At 36.8% G+C, this 22,665-nt stretch overlaps 1 protein-coding gene across 1 annotated transcript in view; it reads right to left on the bottom strand.

Moving 5' to 3' along the window:
* Sec61alpha (SEC61 translocon subunit alpha) overlaps nt 1–22,665 on the bottom strand; it is a 113,946-nt gene that overhangs the window by 44,889 nt on the left and 46,392 nt on the right. Inside the window, exons 2-3 of the mRNA XM_090374461.1 lie at nt 5,362–5,429; nt 1,749–1,814 (exon numbers count right to left, since the gene is read on the bottom strand). Coding sequence (XP_090230587.1) covers nt 1,749–1,814; nt 5,362–5,429 — 134 coding nt within the window. The remainder of the gene's footprint in view (nt 1–1,748; nt 1,815–5,361; nt 5,430–22,665) is intronic.

The raw sequence follows: 22,665 nt of genomic DNA, 5'->3' as shown, positions 1-22,665 counted from the left end.
CTTTTTGAGTCTATATCTTTTGTACTTAGCTAAGGATATAACTAATTTAACATTGTGATTGTTACAGTATAGCGTAACTTAATAGCGTATATCTTGAACTTGACAGCATAAGATATAACATAAAAAGATAGCATAATACGTATTGCTGCATTAGCATAGCATTGTATAGTCAATTAATTAACTTATTAATTTTCATTGTTAATGAATTAAATCTTATTTAAACAAAAATCATACCCCAGACTAGAGCAGCAAAGCAACATGCACAAAGTAGCAGGAGTGCTGTGGCTCAGGAGAGAACTGAAGGGGGCAATTCTCCAACATGTCACAGCTTAAAAAAAAATCTGCAACTTGTGAAATGTTTGCGAAACTTTCTGGAACATGACATGATCTAGTCAAGGTCTTTGTGTGTGCTAGGTGCAGAGAGAGAGAGAGAGAGTGTCAAGAAATTAGATGCCAACTCAGCATTCTGATGGGCATCTATGAGAGTTTGAGAGTTGAGGGGCATCTATGAGAGTTGAGGGTAGGGTAGATGCCCTCGGGGGGATTAAAATGGGGGAACCATCACACTCTCAGTTGCCCAACTCAATGCCATAGCTCACTCTTATGCATCAAGCAATACAGCTGCAATCTTCAGGGCAGAATGCACTGGTCCCACAGGAGCTAGTTATTGTTGGCGACTATTGTCAGGGAGGCAGGAAATATATTGTGCAAAGAGGATAGGTGGAACAGGACCAGGGTGTGCCTGCCAGTGGCAAAAGTAGATGATGTTGTACAGCAGATATCATTAAAGGGCACAACTCCACTACAACAGATGGAACAAAGTTCCATCTGTTGTAGTGGAATTGTGTGGATGGAACAAAGTTCCATCTGTTGTAGTGGAAGTCAACAACTTAAATAAGCTCAAGGCAGAACTAGACACTCATCTGGAGTGAATGGATTGGGGAAATGAGAAGGGCTTTTTTTTTGGCTGATGCTATATAAGCTTGCTTTCTTGCATCATATGCCTCTACTAATGCTAAGTGGATAACACATCAAGTCATTTTTGGAAAAAATAACACTTCTATTCCTGATCAGGATTTATTTGCACTGATTGTTTAAAAAAAACATAGGTTTTTTTTTTTTTTTTTTTTTTTGGGTAGTTGTTGGCGCATCAGCTTCTGTGGACATAATGCACCTCCCAAGGTTTTTGCAGTACTTTGATCCAAGCCAGAGGTGAGATTTGAACCCACGACCTTTGGGTTGCTAGGCAGGTAGTTTACCCACCCAGCTAACCCGGTCGGCCAAAAAAAAAATATAGTATAACTTCTCTAATCAGCTCAGAAGTGAATGGAGGGTGGAGGTCATCAAATGTTAGAAATGCTGACCAGTTGTGCTAAAAGGAACTGAAAGGCTACTACCCTGGGAAAGAGCATAATCATATTCACTAGAAGTAGGTTAGAATATGAACTTTTTGAACACTCCCTGGTATATGCTAACATGCCTAAAAATCAACTACAGTTGTGACAAGCAATTACAATTGGCACTGATAGTGATTACTTTTGTGCTCGGATGACAAAAAGCAGAAACACAACAATCAAGTATTTAATTAAGAAACACCATCTAGAAACTCTAGGTTTTCAACCTGATTATTTTTTTTTCTATTTTGCCTAAATAAGAAAAAAAATAATAAATGTCCACACCCATTTATCTTTAATATAAATTCTATCACGTACTTATTAATTATCTGAATATCAAAATACTTAACTTACCTGACAGCATACTAAAAAGATAAAAAGTGTAATGGCAGTCCATAATACTTTCTCACGAAACTGAATCTAAAAGTACAAAAAAGAAATATTTCAAAAATTTGACTTATAAAAACTAGTACAGCAATACCTCACTTAGCATGGGTTTCACTATAACACGGTTTTCAATTAAGTTTAAGTCAAATTTACTGTACATATTAACTCATTCAATAGCCTAGACACGTACTCTATATATATGCCGCGTTGTCGTAGCCTAGGTACAATACAATATGCTGTGGTGCCAACTCCATTGTCTAACATGCACATGTGACAATAGCTCCCCTCATGCAGTCAGCTGCAACGTGCAACAGTGTTCAGTATTCTTAATTTCATCTTGTTTTTGAGGTGACATGACAACTTTCCATTTCACCTTTTTTTACCTCTTTAAATACGATCGAATATATATCTGCATTTTGGCTAGAAATCACTGCCAACAACACGCATTCTTTTGGCAGCATGTTTTGCCCCATTTGGTAAATGACTTTCTGGTTTTGAATCGCAAGTTCAGACAACTGCCGAAGAAATTGTGAAGATCGGAAAAGATTTGGGATTCGAAACTTTGAACATTGTCAATGTATGTGACTGCATTGACTCACATGCGACTTAGATGGTGCAACTCTCCTTGAAATTGATGAGCAAACTGCATATGAAGAAGAGGAAAACAATTCTGAAGTGGCACCAAAAGTATTTTCAACAGAAGATTGGAGAAAGTTTGTCGGGGGGGGGGGGTTGACATGGCCTGCGAGGCGATCATGAATGGAGATCCGAATGTTGAACATAGCATCAAGATACAGAAAATTTTATAAGATGAGATTCGATGCTACAAAGATATGAACGCCAAGAAAAAGAAAAGACGACTTCACCAGACTTCATTACTGAAATACCTAAATAAACAACCGCCTTTTTTAAAGCTTTTTTCTTGTCTCTCATGATGTTACCTTTTCATTAAAAATTTTTTTGCAATATTTTTATTTCAAATCCTCAATTATAGATTATAGATTAAACAATTATAGATTTGTTATAATTGTTTATAGACTGTTTCTCTGGTACACATTTAATTAAAATCCATTATAATTATATCTCCACCAGCACGGTTTCACATAACACGGAACAGTTTCGGTACCAATTATCAGTGCTATGTGGGGTATTGCTATATAACATTTCAAAGCCTTTATCACTTTTTTGATCACATGAAGGAGGGGGGGAAAGAATGTTCCATGCCTATACAATGAATGGGCCAATGATAAATGGCTCTGAAACATTTGGTGAATCATAGAATAAACAGTTATCCCTATACTGTAAAATGAGTATCTTTATCTGCAAAAAGGCCTCTAAGGTTGGGTTATACATACCACAAGTTTAGACAAATACACCAACTGTTTAAATAAACTGATTTAATGATAAAATAATATTGAATAATATACTGAAATGATACAATAAAAACTGTAAAATAATAATTTACCAAAAACTGATTTACTTTAAAACAAATAAAAATGAATTGATGAATTTAAAATACATTAAAAATTATAAATTTAAAAGTGATAAAACACCATTGAAGCTTTCGGGGGCATCCGCCTCCTTTCTCAACAATAATGAAGTTCAAGCGACAACCTTAAATATCAGCACACGTGTCTGACCATTATTATATATATTATATATAGTATACCATTATTATATAGTATCTCTTTAACTATATATAATAATGGTCACCTCATAACACAAAGATGTACCTTCCCTTAAAAACTTTACATTTGATTTGCATTTATTTGATTCAGTTCTTCATCTTCATATTGTTTTGTTACACACTAAAAGTTTGCAGCCCTACGCTATCTTTGATAGTATTACAGTATATTATGAGTAGTTTGCCATTAACATAATTAGTTAACAAGTCAAGCGTTAAAAGGGGCAAACACTTTAGGTACATCTCCACATTTGATTTTGATTTCAGTTTTTATGGTACAAGGATGATTGAAGCCATGATACACCTCCCTCTCCATGTAATCAGTAGCATAACATTCTAAGTTATCTATATTGAAAAAGCTACACCTGCTTCCTATTATTAATTGAGAATTTAATATTAAAGCAATAATAATATACATGAATATTATAAAGACAAAACAATATCTCCATGTTTCATGTGGTGCATCATGACAGATATAGAAGAACCCAGAAGAATTGGTACCCAAAGGAGGAAAGACACCACGAGATACAAATATTCAAAAAGTTCTTTACCATTTGCTATGTATGAAAGACCTGTGCTCATGGATGATGTGGTTGAACAACTATCTTCCTGTGCACTAATAGAATTTGTTGCTGGAGTTGGAGTAGAGCACAGAATAAAGTGTCTAGCTTGATGTTAATTTGTTGGAATCTGAATTTTGTCTCATTTTTCCACTGAAAAATTAATACACTGGTAACCCTGAAATGTAGAAGACTCCACATATTGCATCCCCTCTTTGGTAGATGTTTAAGTTTGTTTTTGAAGTTGTTTGGTAGTTGGCTAAGTCTTGAACATCTGAAAATGAAGCATATTCTTCAGGTGAAATATTTTCAATATAATGAAGTGCTAAATTTTGGAGATGCACAGAAAAAATACCCATTTAATTTAGAGAGGACCTGTAAAAGAAAGAATGGCTAATGCTAATCTTAGGAAAAAGCACAGAGATATGAAATACAAAAGTTAAATGCATATTCTGTATATGTGTACAAACAGAATTTTTTTCTGTGAACTCCAACTTTCAAAATTAGTGCAAAAAACCTATTGGGGATATGCATATGATTTTCAAATAAAATACCTCAAGAGTTAGAAACAATGAAAGCAAGTAGTATTTACCAAAACATTACCCTATCAGCAGTACCTAAGAGGTCAGATTTATGTAGCAGTAATTATTAAGGATGGGGGGGGGGAAGACTACCTGTTGACAAAAAAAATTTTACGAAATTATGTTGATAATTATGCCTACAAAAGTTTCTAAATAAGTCATGAGTCTAAAATGGATCAGGGTAACCATTCCAAATTTACAGAAATATTTTCTGTATGGAGAATAATGCAATTATCAAATCAGAACTGGGAGTAAAATATTCTCAGAAACCAAAAACCCATATGCTGATAATTTAGTGGTGATCTCATTTTTTCCTTATATGTAGTCTATAAACTGGGTAAAGAAAATACATGAAAATTATTGAATAACTTGTAAGTTGCTGTAACACAATTTATATATTAATTTTATATCATTAAGAAAATATAGTACAAGAAGGATATAAAAAGGTGGGTGAATAAGGAAATGTCTAATTTAATGGGAAGATGGAGGAAGAAAGCATGGAAAGCTTTAGAGCAATAAAAAGTACTGAAGCATATAATAGTTATAAGTTGATCTGTAATAGTAGAAATATTATACCAACATATATCACAGAAATGTAGTACTGTAAGGGTTAACAGTATTAATTCTTTTCATGATTAATGCTATTACACCTTCCTCAATAAATATTTAAGAGATACTAAACAGAAATAATTTACAAATCAATTTTTATACTAACATTACAATCACTACTTATAAATTACTGAAAAAAAAATTACCTTTCTTTCTGGTTTTGCAACTTCTGGTAAAATACCACAAAATGGTTTAATCACTTCTAGAAATTTTACTGAAAGAAAGAGTAGAAAAAATAAATTTGGGAATTCTGAAACAATGTTCCTATTTCATATACTTCTACAATATGTTTACCTGAAATTAGCATCTTAAGTTCGTCGTGGAAAATGGCAAATGATATTAAAAGGAACAATATTATGTAAGTGTATTGATATTATTTACTTTGGCAATTACATAGATAAGGATGCCTCATTTTAGGAAGGATGTACAGTTACTAGAACGAGTACAAAGGGCAACAAGATTGGTGAGGGGAACAAAGGGGTGCTCTTACCAAGAAAGGCTTATGTTCTGCAAATTGCAGTGCCTGGAGAGTAGGCACCTGTGAGGTGATCTGATTGAGATGTATAAGGCCTTGAAGCTGATGAGATTCTTGCTCAGATTAAGAACCTGAGAGGGCACAGATTCAAATTGAGGAAAGACAGTTGTACGGAAATTTGCCTTTAGCCAGCGGGTGGTTGATTGGTGGAACAGACTTCCATCTTTTGTTGTGGAAGTTGATAGCCTAAATAAATTTAAGGCTGAGCTGGACAGGCATTTTGGAACAAATGGAGGGTTTTTTTTTTTTTTTTTGGCTGATGCTGCATAAGCTTGCTTTCTTGCATCGTATTCCTCAACTAATGCTAATAATGCTAATAGAAATAGCTGAAGGCAATTTCCGGTTAAATCACAATTTCATTTTTTGCAGAACCTGTGGCATGTTCTCAAAGGTCAACCTAATGGATAATCATAGATCACCTAGCAATTGTTTTCTTTGTCACCACTGTATTGAGTGTACCGATGTAAATTTAAAATCTGGTTCATTGCTAGATGAATTTGAGTCATTGAAAAAACAGGAGCTTGCCCTCGAGAAAAATTTAAATGGGAGCTCATCAGGGACTCAAGACTAACCTACTAAGTGATGCACTCCCAATTCGGGCTCCAGAAAAAAATAACCAAAGTGCAAATTGCTCTGGTTCAAAAGGACTTTGTTCTATTAGGAGACTCCATTGTCAGGTAAACAGGAAATACAGTAGTAGACCTTCGAAATAACAGCACCTTCGTGGATTCAAGGTGCCATTATTTTGATTTTTCCGCTATCTAGAAAGTTTTATTTTTTAATGTATTTAATGAACGAATAATGAGGCCAAATAAGAAATAGAGAGATTAAGAATGTAATTTTGTTAACTGCATACAAAAAAACAAACATGTTGATGATCCAAGGTTATATTCTGCCATTAATATACTTCTGTTTAAGCCCCGTTCTATTTCTTTATTATATTGTTTAGTCTGCAAGCATAGCATAGTGGTATCATCACTGTCCTCTCCCCACTGGAGAGGACAGTGATAAGACCTATAAAAGTTCCTTGATGACGCGAGGAACTTTTATAGGCTTTTTCACCCCATGGCTGAGTTAGTGAGTCTCAGGCATAGATAAGGTTTTTTCCTGTAGAAACTAGGGTTTTTCATCCAGTAAAAGAGGAAATCGACTAGACAGCACATGCAATTTACAGACACAATACACATGGGTATGTGAATTAACATTCCGGGCAATCCTAATGCAATAGGTTGGATTATATCAAGTTTGTCACTAAGCTTTAATGTTCTTTTCTTCTCTGTATGAGGTTTATTAACTTTGGGAACCATAGCGAAGGGTTTTTAATTTAATTTAAATGCAAAAAAAAATCCATGATATCAGTACGGAATTCACTTTGAAAATGGAGAATGTAAACAAATACAGTAATCATGTGACTTACCGTTCTTTTTTCAGCACTGCAAGACATCTGTGCTGTATGTATACATCCAATCTCAATGTACCATTATTTCAACAGTCTACTGTATTTTTTGTAATAAGGATCGGTGGACTAGAACCAGGGTATGTCTGCTGGGAGCAACAATTAATGATGTCACCAATAAGATTGTCAGATTTTAAAGGGGGGGGGGGTAAAGAAAATATTATTATTCATGTAGGGACTAATGATATTAAGCACACACAATCTGACAATTCATCAGACAAATATAGGACCATGCTGAAGAAATGCAGTGAGTTGGATTGGAATGTCTGTCTGCAATTCTGCCCAGGCATGACAGGAGGGATTATATGCTGAAAGCCTTGTGGATTAACTCAAGACTTGAAGGACTCTGTAAGGCTTTTGTGGGGAAAATTTTTAGCAGCTTTGCCTGCACTTGCAGGTAGAAGGAATCTGTTTTATAGAGACAGGATACATTTAAACAAAGGTGGTGCAAGGGTTTTTGCTAATATTATTGATAATACCTTAAGGATTCAGGGAAACTGCTTGTTTCGGGAGGGGGGGTGACAAGGGTAATATAGATACACATTCATCTCATGATATTGTGTCAAAGTAATGCTTGCATATACCTCAAGAGGTCTCATTTTTTACAACAGATCATATTAACAAGATGGGGAGAAACATTTAAAGTGAGCAGGCAGCTAATGTAAGGGAAGCAAGCATAAATAACTTCAAGGCCAGGGGATTTAACTATACAAGAACGCTGTCTTAATTGTTTATACAGTAATGTCAGAAGTGCTGTCAATAAAACAAGTGAATTCAAATTGCTGGTTAGGACAAGTAACACTGACACAATAGGGCTTGCTTACAGAAATGTGGCGCCACCTGGAAACAGGGGTCAATGAATTTCAGTATGGTATGTACAATGTATTTAGGAAGGATGGGGCAGATAGAAGGGGTGACGAGGTCATGCTTCTTATCAAAGCAGCCTGAGCAGTTTTCTCGGATTCAGACGTTTCATATGCTACTATAGAATCTGTATGGTGTGAGGTAGTTGGAAGCAAAGGTATAATGAGTGGGAGTAATCTACAGGCCAGGTGATTGCAAAGATTATAATGAGAGCCTCTACGTGCAAATGGAATGGGCAAGTAATGAATGTCTTATTATGGGCGATTTTAATTTGCCTCTAATTGATTGGAGCAAATGGGAAGGAAACTCTACATGAAGGACAATTTTCAAATCAACTAAATGATTGTTATTTGTATCAACATGTCAGAGAAAGTACTAGAGAAAAAAAAAAATATATATTCTAGTCACGATTATCACTTGTGAACCAAATGACATGATAGGGCTGAAGTATTGGAACCAATAGCAGGAAGTCATCACTGAGTTCTATGGTAGATGATGAAGAGGTAGCAGTAGTTTAAACAGAAATTACGAGGGCTTAAGGTTATAATTTCCACTCCTGCTTAAGGTGCTAACAAAACCTCTATTAACTGGGTAGTATTGCACAAAGCAAATACAATTGAATTGTGGTATACCTTTAAAACATTAAGCACAGAAGCCTTGAATGTGTATACACCATTAAAAAAATCATGCGTGTACCCTGTACACACAAAAAATGTTTTACGTGTAAACATCTTTGACAACACCTACTAAATTTCTAACAGCTAGAACCAAAATCATGAATCGAGTACAAGCATGAGATGGTAACACTGCACATCCCATTTCGCAATGAGGAAACAGAGATACTGCCAAAGATGAACTATGTCAAGGTCTATGACAATTCATAACTTATGCTTAGGCCTGCTACTTACTCTGCCGAATCAATGTTAGTGATAAATAGGATACACACACACCCACTGCTTACTCTACTCAATCAACGTTTGGAAGAGGTTAGGCCAATAGCCTAATTACCCATTTGATTGTAGCCATTTGTTGAATAGTATGATTGCAACAATACAAGTATTTGTATTGTTACAATCATACTATCATGTTACTCTGTCATGCTTTGTTGCAAATTACACATGCAGTGCTACGAGATCTGCAAGAAACGACAGTATCCACACATAACACACTATTGAAACTATAACTTGGCTCAGGATTTCAGCGAGTACAAGCATGAGATGGTAACGCTGCAAATTCCATTTCGAAATGAGAAAACAGAGATACTGCCAAAGATGAAATATGTCAAGGTCTATGACGACAATGAAGAGCTCATAATAGATCGTAAATTGTATGAATTATCTTATACATTTCAATCATTTTGCGAATGGACATTTGCAAAACGATTGAAATACGTAAGACGATGTGTCAAGACAACGAAGACATTGACTCTGAAGAAGCATGCGGTAATGATCTGCATAGCCTTGTGACGACCTCTTTCGAAACATTTACAATCATCCAAACAGCAAGATGAACAAGGATCTAACAATCGCTATGCTCAACTGACTCAGCGCAATTGCAAAGAAATGCAAAAACTTGATGACCAACGAGAACTTCTGCAACTTAATGAGAAAGACCAATGACAAGCAAAAGATTCTATTCATACATATAATTTGGAGTCTGTTATCTCCCAATCGCAAACTGATTCAAATATTCTTGGCCGGCCCAGCTGGTTGCTGAAAGACATTTATGATTAGCCTATTGATGGAAATAGGCAACTGCTTCACTAATACAGACAGGTACTGTAATGCCTACATTACATGGCTTCAACTGGTAAGGCTGAAATGCATTTAATATAATATTCAAGGATCACATCTGGTTTACGCCAGCTCTGAGCACATCCAAGATCACCTCCCATGATTCTTTGCATGCTCCCCCCCAACTTCATTCTTTTTGTGCTGTTACGGTTTTTCCGCAACCAGCTGGTTCGTGCAAGCTCTGAGTACATACAAGATCACCTCCCATGATCCTTTGCTTTAAATGCTTTACTTTAATGATCACTACCAAGCAGAGCTTCTTCAGAGTGACCTAGACTTCAGTGATGGTCAGAAAAACGGCAGCTATGATTTAATTCAGCAAAGTGCAAGTTCTTACATCTGGGGAACAGTAACCCGAAAATAACTTATACACTTGGAGTTGACTAAAGCTAGTAGTGGAAGATAGGGCCTTAAGTGTTATGATACATCAAACATGGAGTATTCCAAGCATTGTAGACAGGTTGAAAGGAAGACCCATGGTGTCCTACTGATGATTTATCAAACATTTTCTAGTAGAGATAAGGGCATCATAATCCCATTATATAAGGCTATTGTTAGACCACACTTGGAATACTATGTTCAAGTGTGGAGACCACACACAAAAAAAAAAAACACCATGTTTCTTGAAAGGGTCCAAAGACAGGTAACACACCTGGTGGTTCAGAAAAAGGGGCATCCATATGAGAAAAGACTTCGAATGTGTGGGTTGCAGAGCTTGGAAACTAGGCATCTTAGAGAAGACTTGATTGAGGTGTTTAAGGCTCTGAGAGGCAAAATTAAAATGAATGAGGGAGAAATTTTTAGTTATGATTCTAGAACTAGGGTCCATAAATTCAAGTTAAGGGGGGGATGTTTAGACTGGATTGCAGGACATTTTATTTTAACCAGAGAGTTATAAATTACTGGAATAAGTTACCTACATGATGTCTGTGACAGACAAGTTACATACATGGTAACTTATTCAAGTAATTTGGTCCTTGAGGCTGACAGTTTGGGGAAATTCAAAGGTCAGCTGGATAGTTACCTAACCAAGGCAAGAAATATATAGGTTGTCTATTTCCTTTTCTTTTATTATTTATTTTATCCACAAAAGAATGTGTTGAATAAGTACAGGTGGTGTGTACACAGGAAGACCACACTAGTTCACAGTGTGCACTGACATTTACCTTGTAATTGTACTGGTGGTTCTGCTTTAATAAAATATTTTGTATTAGCCATATGGTGCAAGGAAGCCTGAGGCTTATGCTGCACCAGCCAAAAAAAAATGAGTTACCCTGAGAGAGAGAGAGAGAGAGAGAGAGAGAGAGAGAGAGAGAGAGAGAGAGAGAGAGAGAGAGAGAAAGTAGAAGGGAATCACCAAGAAAGAGAAGAATGATGATATCCAAGCTCAGGACCCTGGGTGTGCCAAGCCCATACTCACCAGATGTGAGCCCCTGGAGTTATTTTTGAAGGCAATTATCTTGGGGGATTTTTTTTTCTTTACTGGTACAATTATCTTTGTTACACTACTGTAAATAAGATAAAATGGAACATAGGATTAGCAGGAATGTCAGTTTTGTGAAGCAGTAGTCTAGTTTTATTTCTAATAAGTTGTCTTTTTTTAATGTTTTGCTTTATTTGCAAGAAGTCAGGAGAACAATAAGTTACAACAGATCTCTTCACAGCCTGTAATTTTATTGTTTTAATTTAAATGGCTTTCTGTAAATAATGATATCACTGTTCTTTTAAGAAATTTTATGAGGTATTCCAAAGAACCCACGTAATCAGGACTGGTGTAGAAGTTTTAATTTCTATATGGAAACAATTTAATGTTCTTAATCACCATTATACTAATTATTTGGTCCTTGAGGCTGTTACAGACAATCTATCTGTCTACACTTTCACAATAGTGGAAGTGTCAGTAACCCTGGATATAACTGCTATGTGCAAGTCCTGAAATATGACACCCACATCACAAGAAGGAATGCTCTGCCCCCCAGTGTAACCAGGCAATACTAGGTGGCAGACTACTCTCATCAACTGGTACAAGTAATAATAGACCTGTTAGTTTAACATCGGTTCGGAAAATTAATGGAGGCACTAGTTAAAGAAGCACTGCAGGATCATCTGGACAAGAATTCAGTTATAGCTCAGACACAGCATGGTTTTGTTAAGGGCAGGTCTTGTCTGACCAATTTGATTGGATACTATGATGTAGTCACAAAAGAACTGGATGCAGGGAATAACTTTGATATTATCTATTTGGATCTTAGAAAGGCTTTTGATACTGTTGCGCATGGAAGACTGCTGCACAAATTGGAGCAGTGTGGCATTGGAGGCAAATTGCTGCTATGGATAAAGGGATGGTTGAGTGGCAGAAGACAGAGAGTGGTAATCAATGGACACTGCTCAACGTGGACTAATGTTATTAGTGGAGTTCCTCAGGGTTCAGTGTTGGGTCCATTGTTGTTTTCTGTATTTATTAATGATATAGATGATGGTATATCAAGCTTAACGTCCAAGTTTGCAGACGATACAAAGGTTTGCAGGGTTGTTAAGGACACTACTGATGCTATGCTGCTGCAACAGGATCTGGAAAGGTTGAGCAGATGGGCTGAGAGGTGACAAATGAAGTTTAACATTGACAAATGTAAAGTACTACATATGGGAAACAGTAACCCCAGATCAACGTATCAACTCTGTGGTACTACGCTGACAGTGGTAGAGAATGAAAAGGACCTGGGGGTAATTGTGCAGGCAGATATGAAGTTCTCTGAGCAGTGCAGACGAGCTGCAAGAGTAGCTCATGGTGCCTTGTCAATGATATACAGGAATTTTTCTAGTAGGGATAGGGATGTGATTATTCCCTTGTATAAGGCATTGGTCAGGCCACACCTTGAGTACTGTATACAGGTCTGGAGACCTCATTTCCAGAAGGATGTAGAGCTGCTGGAACGGGTACAGAGAAGGGCAACAAGATTAGTGAATGGAACAAAGGGTTGCTCTTACGAAGAAAGGCTTAAGTTTTACAAATTACAGAGTCTGGAGACTAGGCATCGGCGAGGTGATCTGATAGAGGTGTATAAGGCTTTGAATGGCTTGAGCATGCTCAATGCCGATGGGATTCTTCCTCTTGCTCAGAATAATCACCTGAGAGGGCATAAATTCAAATTGAGGAAGGACGGATGTCGGATAGATGTGCGGAAATTTGCCTTTAGCCAGCGGGCAGTTGGTTTGTGGAATAGACTTCCATCACTTGTTGTTGAAGTTGATAGCCTAAACAAATTTAAGGCTCAGCTGGACAGGTATTTCGAACGAATGGAGGGGTGAAATGGGAGTAGTGGTTGTGCTTTTTTTTTTTTTTTTTTTGGCTGATGCTGAATAAGCTTGCTTTCTTGCATCATATGTCTCTACTAATGCTAATGCCATCACTTTGCTTATTGGAACCCATATTTGGTCAGAGCAAAGCTCCAGCAACCCATCATGCAGTATGATTGATGTCTTTTGGACATGATGGCAAGATCCAATCTTTCTTATATTTCAAAGGTACAGCTCTAGAACTGTTAACAAGCTGGCTGCTAGATGATCCACCAGACTGAACCTACTGGTAACATTCTAGGCAGCTTCAGGATCAGCTAGTGTATAATTTTGCAGCCTCTACTCTGCCAAATAGTGACTGGAGGGAGTCCAAGTGGTATGTGGGTGGCATTGTTGAGAGCATGTTATTTCAAGGAGTGGGGTATACTCTTGCTATGTGTACGCCATATCCAAAAATTTCAATACTTCATACAGCATGTCCTCCCCACCTTTTCTTAATACTGAATACATCATGAATTGTTGTCCTAATGGAACAAACTTGTCTGCAAAAAGATCTAAACCTCCCAAACACTTCCTCGTTCATTTCACAAATATACGTAGCCTCAGTTCTAATCTCAATGATATCCTTTTCCACTTGCAGTCTGTCAAATTCCATGTATTTTTTCTGATAATCCCAGTTATCAGTTGATTCACCAAGTGTTCATCGAAGTTGTCTGAATTACTTGCTGTATGATTCCTTTCGTTTCAAAGAGGTAGCACTTGTCCATATGTCCTCTCTGATACTCCCTGTCAGAGACTTAGTAATTTGGAATCTCCTCTTTTCAATATCTTCTCTGGCTTAAAACGATTTCTAGGCAAGATCATATATCTCTATTGGGAATTACCCTGACTGCTAATCTCTACTGGCATAAGTCCATTACAAATATTGCTTCCACTGCATCTATGTTCATTCTGTACAAATTGCAAATCCGTCCTACCATGAAATATTGTTCCCACATCTGGAGTGGTGCCAACAAAACTTCTCTCAGGCTTTTAGATTCCATTCAAAAGAGGACAGTTAGGTTAATTAACTACACATCTCTAACAGCATCTCTCCACTTTGTCTCAGACATACTGTTTTCACTGCATGCCTTTTCTATAGATATTTCCATGGACACTGTTCTTCTGAGTTTGTTTCTATAATTCCCACTCTCTTTGCTTTGAAGGCAGTCCAAAGATGTGCCACATCAAGTCAACGTCCTATTACTGCCCAACTTCAAACTCACAGAACCAACTTTCTTCTTCCTCATTTATTCATTCAACTTCTGTTTTCTGGAACAACCTTCCTTCATAGGAATTTCCTGAAAATTATAATCTACAGAAGTTCGAATCTAATGTCAACAAGTATCTTCTTTCATTTTCTCAACAAATGCAAGGTACTAACTACTATAAATTCTAATATCTCTCATACTTGGGGGGGTTTTCATGAAAAAAAGAAAAAAAAAAAAAATTCTCTGAACTTTGGAGTGATTGGTGTATCCACTTTGTAGACAACTAGTAGGTGACTAACTTTTTTTTTTTTTTGTGATTCACTTTCCACTTACATCGCCACATACTTACCAGCTTTTAATTTTCAACTGTATGGAAGCTGCTTCCCACCTACCAGAAGTGCCACTAAGTTAGACAGAATCTTTTCTAATATGCAAGTTGCTGTCTTCACTGAAAATCTACTGGTTTTCTTTGACACAGACCACCTTCCCATTTAACCCACATTCACAGTATCTGACCATCTTTCCAGATAACGCCATCTAGCCAATACTTGAGAGATAGCATCATTATGTTATGGCACAAATGACCTTAAGAGTAAGAGATCTACAAGTTTACTTAACAAGTACAGATCAATGTTGAAAAAAAGTTGAGTTAGGGTTAATTTTGAAAGTGTCTGCAATTCTGCCCAGATACGATAGGAGTGAGTATACGATGAGAGCCTTGTCGATCAATTCGGCCCTGGAAGGATTGTGCAAGGCTCATGGTGCAGAATTTTTCTCAGTGTGGTCTGTGCTTGTTAACAGGAGAGACTACTTCTACAGGGATGGGATACACTTAAATAGAAGGGATGCAAGAGTGTTTGCTGATGGTATCAAGGCGGCGTCAGAAGGGTCGGAAAACTGCTAGCTTGGGGTGATTCATAGACTAAAAGGTTAAAAATAGCCGCAGGCAGAGGTGAAGGTGATTCTTGTGCTACTTCTATTATAATGAGCAGTGGCCTGGAGGGCAGGATGCTGGGGGTTTCGAGGACTGATGGCAGTCGACATGAAACAAATATATGGGCTGTGTTAGGGTAACTAAGAATAAGAACAGGTGCATGTATACTTCCATGTACACCAATGCTAGAAGTACAGTAAATACATTTGATGAATTTGAAGTGCTGGTCAAGACATCAAAGGCAGATATTGTTGGGATATCAGAGACAGTGTCACACAAATCTTAGGAATGCAGAATTGCAATTTGGGGAGTACAATGTGTACAGAAAGGATAGGAATGGAAAAGGGGTTATGTTGTTAAGAAAAGCATAAAATCTGAAGGAAGGGCATTCAGTTAGATATACAGATGGATAGCACTATGTTGAGTCAGTTTGGTGTGACATAAGCACTGGGAAAACAAAAATGAATAGGAAATGTGTTATAGGCCTAATGACTCTAATGAGTACAACAAACAATTGTACAAAGAAATAGAATGGGTCAGTAAATCAGATTGTGTTATAATGGGAGATTTTAAACTTCCAGGATACTGACTGGAACTTGCACACTAGCAAGACTTTTGTAGATTTATTGGATGATGTATTACTCTTGATCTGGTTATCAGCAGTGATTATTCAGCATTAAGAATTTGCAGATAAAGGAACCACTAGATTGCAGTGATCACAGCATACTGATGTGGGATTCACTTAAAGATATAATTACCATTATGGGTAAAGGGAAGGGCTTTTGCTTCCCTTTACCACTGTAAAGTTGACTACAGTGGTCTCAGACATTTTTTAAATTCTGCACAGTGGGACCAACTGATAATGTTACCAACAACAAATTCTAAGTGCATTCAAGGAATTAATCATGGAAGCTACTAGGCTTTTCATACCTATTAAGAAATATTGGTCAAGATTTAGGACTAAATGGAACTGAATGGAACTCATGGCAGAGAAGAAAAATGCATATAAATTTATATAAATTAAAATAAGACCTTGAATGGGTTGAGCATGTTGAATTCTGATGAGATTCTTCCACTTCCTCAGATTACAAACCTGAGGGGATATAAATTCAAATTGAGGAAAGACAATTGTAGAATAGATGTGCAGAAATTTGCCTTTATCCAGCGGGTGGTTAATTGCTGGAACAAACTTCCATCTGTCGTTGTGGATGTTGATAGCTTAAATAAATTCAAGGAGGGACTGGACAAACGTTTAGAGGAAATGGTTGTGTGAAATTGTTTTTTTTTTTTTTTTGTTTTTTTTTTGGCTGATGCTGTATAAGCTTGCTTACATCATATTAGCATTAGCATTAGCATTAGTAGAGGCCTTTGATGCAAGAAAGCAAGCTTATGCAGCATCAGCCAAAAAAAAAAAAAAAAAAAAAAAAAAGTAACATAAATAAATAAAAATAACCACTTCCACTTCACCCCTCTGTTCGTTCGAAATACCTGTCCAGCTGAGCCTTAAACTTATTTAGGCTATCAACTTCCACGACAAGGGATGGAAGTCTGTTCCACCCACCAACCACCCGCTGGCTAAAGGCAAATTTCCGCACATCTATCCTACATCTGTCTTTCCTCAATTTGAATTTATGCCCTCTCAGGTGATTTTTCTGAGCTAGAGGAAGAATCCCATCAGCATTGAGCATGCTCAAACCATTCAAGGCTTTGTACACCTCTATCAGATCACCCCGCTGGTGCCTAGTTTCCAGACACTGTAATTTGCAAAACTTAAGCCTTTCTTCGTAAGAGAACCCCTTTGTCCCATTCACCAATCTAGTTGCCCTTCTCTGTACTCGTTCCAGCAGCTCTACATCCTTCCTGAAATGAGGCCTCCAGGCCTGTATACAGTACTCTAGGTGTGGCCTGACCATTGCCTTATACAAGGGAATAATCACCTCCTTATCCCTGCTAGAAAAATTCCTATATATCATTGACAATACACCATGAGCTACTCTTGCAGCTCGTCTGCACTGCTCAGAGAACTTCATATCTGCCTGCACCACCACCCCCAGGTCCCTTTCATTCTCTACCACTGTCAGTGTAGTACCACAGAGTTGATACGTTGCTCTGGGGTTGCTGTTTCCCATATGTAGTACTTTACATTTGTCAATGTTAAACTTCATTTGCCACCTCGAAGCCCATCTGCTCAACCTTTCCAAATCCTGTTGCAGCAGCATAGTGTCAGTAGTGTCCTTGACAACCCTGCCAACCTTCGTATCGTCTGCAAACTTGGACATTAAGCCTGATATACCATCATCAATATCATTTATAAATACAGAAAACAATAAAGGCCCCAATACTGAACCCTGAGGGACTCCACTAATAACATTAGTCCACGATGAGCAGTGTCCATTGATTACCACTCTCTGTCTGCCTCTACTAATGTAATGCTAAACTGCTAAGACAACTAACAGAGTTTTGTTAATGATATACAAGAACTTTTCTAGTAGGGATAAAGTGGCAATTATCCCATTATAAAAGGCAATGGTTAGGCCACAATTTGAGTACTGTATATCTGGAGGCCTCATTTTAGGAAGGACGCAGATCTGCTGGAATGGGTGCAGAGAAGGGCAATAAGATTATTAATGGGAACTAAAGGGCACTCTTACAAGAATGGCTTCGGTTCTGCAAATTGCACCATTTGACGACTAGGCACAAGGTGATATGATTGAGGTGTTTAAGGCTTTAAATGGATTGAGCAAGCTCAATACAGATGACATTCTTCCTCTTGCTCAGAGTACACACGAGGGGGCATAAATTCAAATTGAGGAACAATGGTTGCAGAATAGATGTGTGGATGTTTGCCTTCAGCCAGCAGGTGGCTGATTGTTGGAAAAAAATTCAGTTGTTAAAGTGTGCATTTTGAATAAATTCAAGGTAGACTACAAACTATTGGAGGGGATAGACAGGTGATGTGGGATTTCTTTTTTTTTTGGCTGATGCTTTATAAACTTGCTTTCTTGCATCAATTGCCACTACTAATACTATTTATGAGGTCCAAGATGGATGCATTTACATAAGCTCAGCTGTGCCAATATGAAAATAGTGTTCCAAGTTATTTTTAAATTGAAGGTTTCATTTGGAAATGAAGTAGAAAATGTATTCAGAATTGTTTATTTCTCAATGAAAGGATATAAAAGTTGAATTTTATTAAGTGTTCTGCTTGTGAAAGGGACAATTTCTTATTAGTATAAATTTTTTAAGGATTAATATCTTAAAGCAGTATATTACACATGATTTATTTTGGATGACAAACTCCTGTTACCTTGCCAACCATGCCAATTCTGGGAGGGAGAATAAAGTAGCATCAGTGTCTTTCAATAATATCTGTTCCACTAAATTAATTCAGCAGCCTGTTCATTTTGGAGAACCAGCTTGTACAGTTTAGAATGTTTACGCTTGTTTCATCAAGGAGGAAGTATTATCATATTATCCCCAGAGTAAACAAACTTTTCATTCCTGGTTAAATTTAAATTTCCAAAATGCATGATAGAGATATAGCACTTAGTCATTATCTGCAGTTCAACTACAAATTCTCTGAACTAATATTTCTCCTTTGTTTCAAAGCAGTCCTTTTTTTTACATTCCCTGGACATTATAACCTATAGAAACTGAAGTCTAACATCAGCAAGTTTTTTCTGGCTTCAACCCATTCATTGTGCTAGAACACTATAGGTCCCAATAAATATTTATTTTTAGTTACCATAAGAAAAAATAATTAAATAATCTGTCATACAAAACACTGACAATAAATACTTTAGTTCTGAACAATTTTCACCTATAGATCTTTCAAGATTTTACTGTCTTTTTCTCTAGCTCAAGTTACTGCTTTTGATCATTGCTTGATCATTCTTGCTTAGAATGATCAGATGTACAAGGATTTATGTTGACACCATTGGTGGCGACACAAAATCAGATATAAGAGATAATGCCAACTTTGAGATATGCATTGTGTGGCAATATCTTGTACATGATTTCACATCTCTTTCACCCTATTCAATAGACTTCTCTTTAATAGCATGAAACTGAAGTTTGAGTGAAAGTAAGAGTAAAATAACAAAAATTGCTATAAATAGTGAGTAAACATCAAAACTAATAGTATAGAAAGAGAATTGTCTAATCATGAAACAAAATTTCCAATTCTAAGATGAAAGGACCAAGTGCTTTACAATTTAAAAATGTGTGAAAGCCACAAAAAAACAATCAATTCATCAACCACAGCTGTTTAAACAGGACTATTGGCTAAATCACATTACAGCAAATTTTCTAAGATAAGTAATTTAGAAAACTGATAAAAATTGCAACTCTACAAACAATGAAAATGCATCTCCTGACTGAAACCTACAGTTTTCAGAATGAAAATCACTACTCTGTGTGTGTGTGTGTGTGTGTGTGTGTGTGTGTGTGTGTGTGTGTGTGTGTGTGTGTGTGTGTGAGAGAGAGAGAGAGAGAGAGAGAGAGAACACAATCAGATTAATCAATCAATCAGGATACTACTTCATCTTGACCTTACCAGTTTTTGCCATTATAAATTCCACTATATAGGCTATTAACTAAACCCTTTTCACAATTACAAAGTAGATAAATTTCACTGATGTAATAATTTTTAAAGGATTCTACTATCTGCCCATAAAAGCATGCTTTCTTAAAATTAGCTATACAGATTTCCTGTCAGATATAAAATGAGCTTCATTTTTCATTCATGGTGCTAGAACACTAGAGGTCCCAATAAATATTTATTTTTAGTTACCATAAGAAAAAATAATTAAATAATCTGTCATAAAAAAAACATTGACAATAAATACCTTAGTATTTATTGATAAAATAAATGATAAAATAACTGAATTATCCTGTCATTAAACCTTTTTCTTCTCAAATATAATAGGAAACTATATATCAGAAATTTATGTTATTGTTTTGTTGTTTAATGGCACAAGGGCTGCTACTACATTAGTAGCACTTTTATGTTTATTGTGCCCGATTCTATTTAATACTGCAGTTGAAATGTTTAAAATCTGTTTAATAATCGTGTCTGCTTCAAGAATGCAAAAAACTCAGCTAGTGCATTCTCTCCAATCAGATGAGATAATGTTAAAGGTTCTTGCAGATGTGAAAGCAATGTACAAATTGTGTTTCAAGCATCAATGTACTGGCTACAATTTAGTAGGATATGCTTCACCGTAATTGCAGTCTAACAATATGTACAAATAGGCAGATCTTCCCCCATGAGCAGATAAATATGGGTTAGATGTGTGTGCCCAATACGAGTCCTAGCCACAGAAATTTATTTTGTGTGATAAACTCATTTGGAAATTCTCTACAGCAAAGCATTTTTACTAGACAAAAATGATGAAAAGGAAGCTGCAACAAAAGTAAGCTATATCATTGCCAGCAAAATTGCAAAAGCATGTAAACCATTTTAAGATGGAGAGTTCATTAAGGAATGCACGTTAGAAGCTAGTACGATGTTATGTCCAACTATGAAGTCTAAATTCCAAAACATAAGTTTGTCTTGGCGTACCATAGCTCGACGTGTCAAAAATATCTCTGATAACTCGGTAGAGCAACTATCAGCAGAACTGAAATCCGTGGAGTAGTATTCCCTGGCTCTCGATGAAAGCACAGACATAAAAGGCACTGCCCAGTTACTAATTTTCTATGAAGTCTAAATTCCAAAACATAAGTTTGTCTTGGCGTACCATAGCTCGACGTGTCAAAAATATCTCTGATAACTCGGTAGAGCAACTATCAGCAGAACTGAAATCCGTGGAGTAGTATTCCCTGGCTCTCGATGAAAGCACAGACATAAAAGGCACTGCCCAGTTACTAATTTTCATTTGCACTTGTAACAGTGATTTTGAAATTGTCGAGGAGTTGTTATCCATGGAATCAATGCAAGACTGCAAGACTGGACCAAATATTTCTGAAAAAGTAGAAAATTGTCTAAATAGGTTTAATTTACTCTGGAATAAAATTATTAGTGTAACAATGGCCGGTACGTTGTATTTGACTGGTAAAAACAAGATTATTAAAATAGATTCAAGACAAAATTAATGAGACTGATCCAAAACAATTCATTGTATTATTCACCAGCAAGTCTTATGCAAAACTGTACTCAATGTGGAGCACATAACCACGTCTATTATAAAGACTGTAAACTTCATTCAATCCACGGGATTAAATCACTGACAGTTCATAAACTTTCTAGAAGACCTTCAGTGTGAGCATATCGATGTACCTTAACAGTCACGTAAGGTGGTTAAGTTTAGGTTAAATTTCTCAAAATGGAAAGTGGAATGCAATGTGCTATCATCGGCAAAACTATGGGGAGGATTTCCAGTCAATGGAAGAAGGTCATTAATATACATGAGGAAAAGAGTGGGGGAAAGAACTGAACCTTGGGGGACACCGGCATTAGTGGAGAAGTTAGAAGACAGAGAGCCATCTACCATCACCCTCAGTGAGTGATCAGAGAGAAAACTGGATAACCAATTACTAAAAACAGTTGGCAAACAATAAGATGGAAGCTTGTTTAGAAGACCATTATGCCAAACACGATCGAAAGCCTTTGAGATATCAAGAGGAACTATTTGTGTTTCACTGAACCTTTCCATTGAATTAGTCTATAAATGGGTAATATATGCCAGAATACCATCAGTGGATCGACAGACAGAATCCATACTGGCAATCATTGATCAGATGGAAGGTTTCTAGGTAGTTTAAGAGTTGGCAGTTAATCGATTTCTCCATTACTTTAGAAAGAATAGAAGTAATTGCAATGGGACAATAATTGGATGGGAGGGATTTGTCACCCTTTTTAGGAACTGGCTGGATATGAGCAAATTTCCAAGCAGAAGGAAAAACACCTTTGGAATAAGAAAGCAAAAAAAGGCAGCAAAGAACAGGAGTAAGTTCAGGAGCACAGATTTTGAGAACAAGTGGAGAAATACCATCGGGACCTGGAGCTTTCTTAGCATCAAGATTCATCAAAATCCTTCTGACATACTTTTGACGGAAGACCACAGGAGGCATTGAATGGAGCGTGTTGGGAATGATGGGAGGTGTTTCATCAAGATCATTAATACATGAGTTGGAAGAAAAATGGGATGCTAGCAGGTCAGCTTTATCCTTCGCTGAAGTGACAACAGAACCATCTAGTTTGGACAGAGGTGGGAGCAGAGATGGGCAAAAGTTGCGGCCAACAGCTTTGGCAAGAGACCAGAATGCTCGGCTACCATTAGGGCAAGAAGCAAGTTTTCTACTCTTAGCCTGTTCAAAC

This window comes from Mastigoproctus giganteus, chromosome 5 (genome assembly GCF_048544385.1).
Source record: "Mastigoproctus giganteus isolate SK-2022 chromosome 5, ASM4854438v1, whole genome shotgun sequence".
NCBI classification, from domain to species: Eukaryota; Metazoa; Arthropoda; class Arachnida; order Uropygi; family Thelyphonidae; genus Mastigoproctus; species Mastigoproctus giganteus.
The sequence above is the reverse complement of the archived record's forward strand: the minus strand, read 5'-3'. Positions and strand labels throughout refer to the sequence as shown.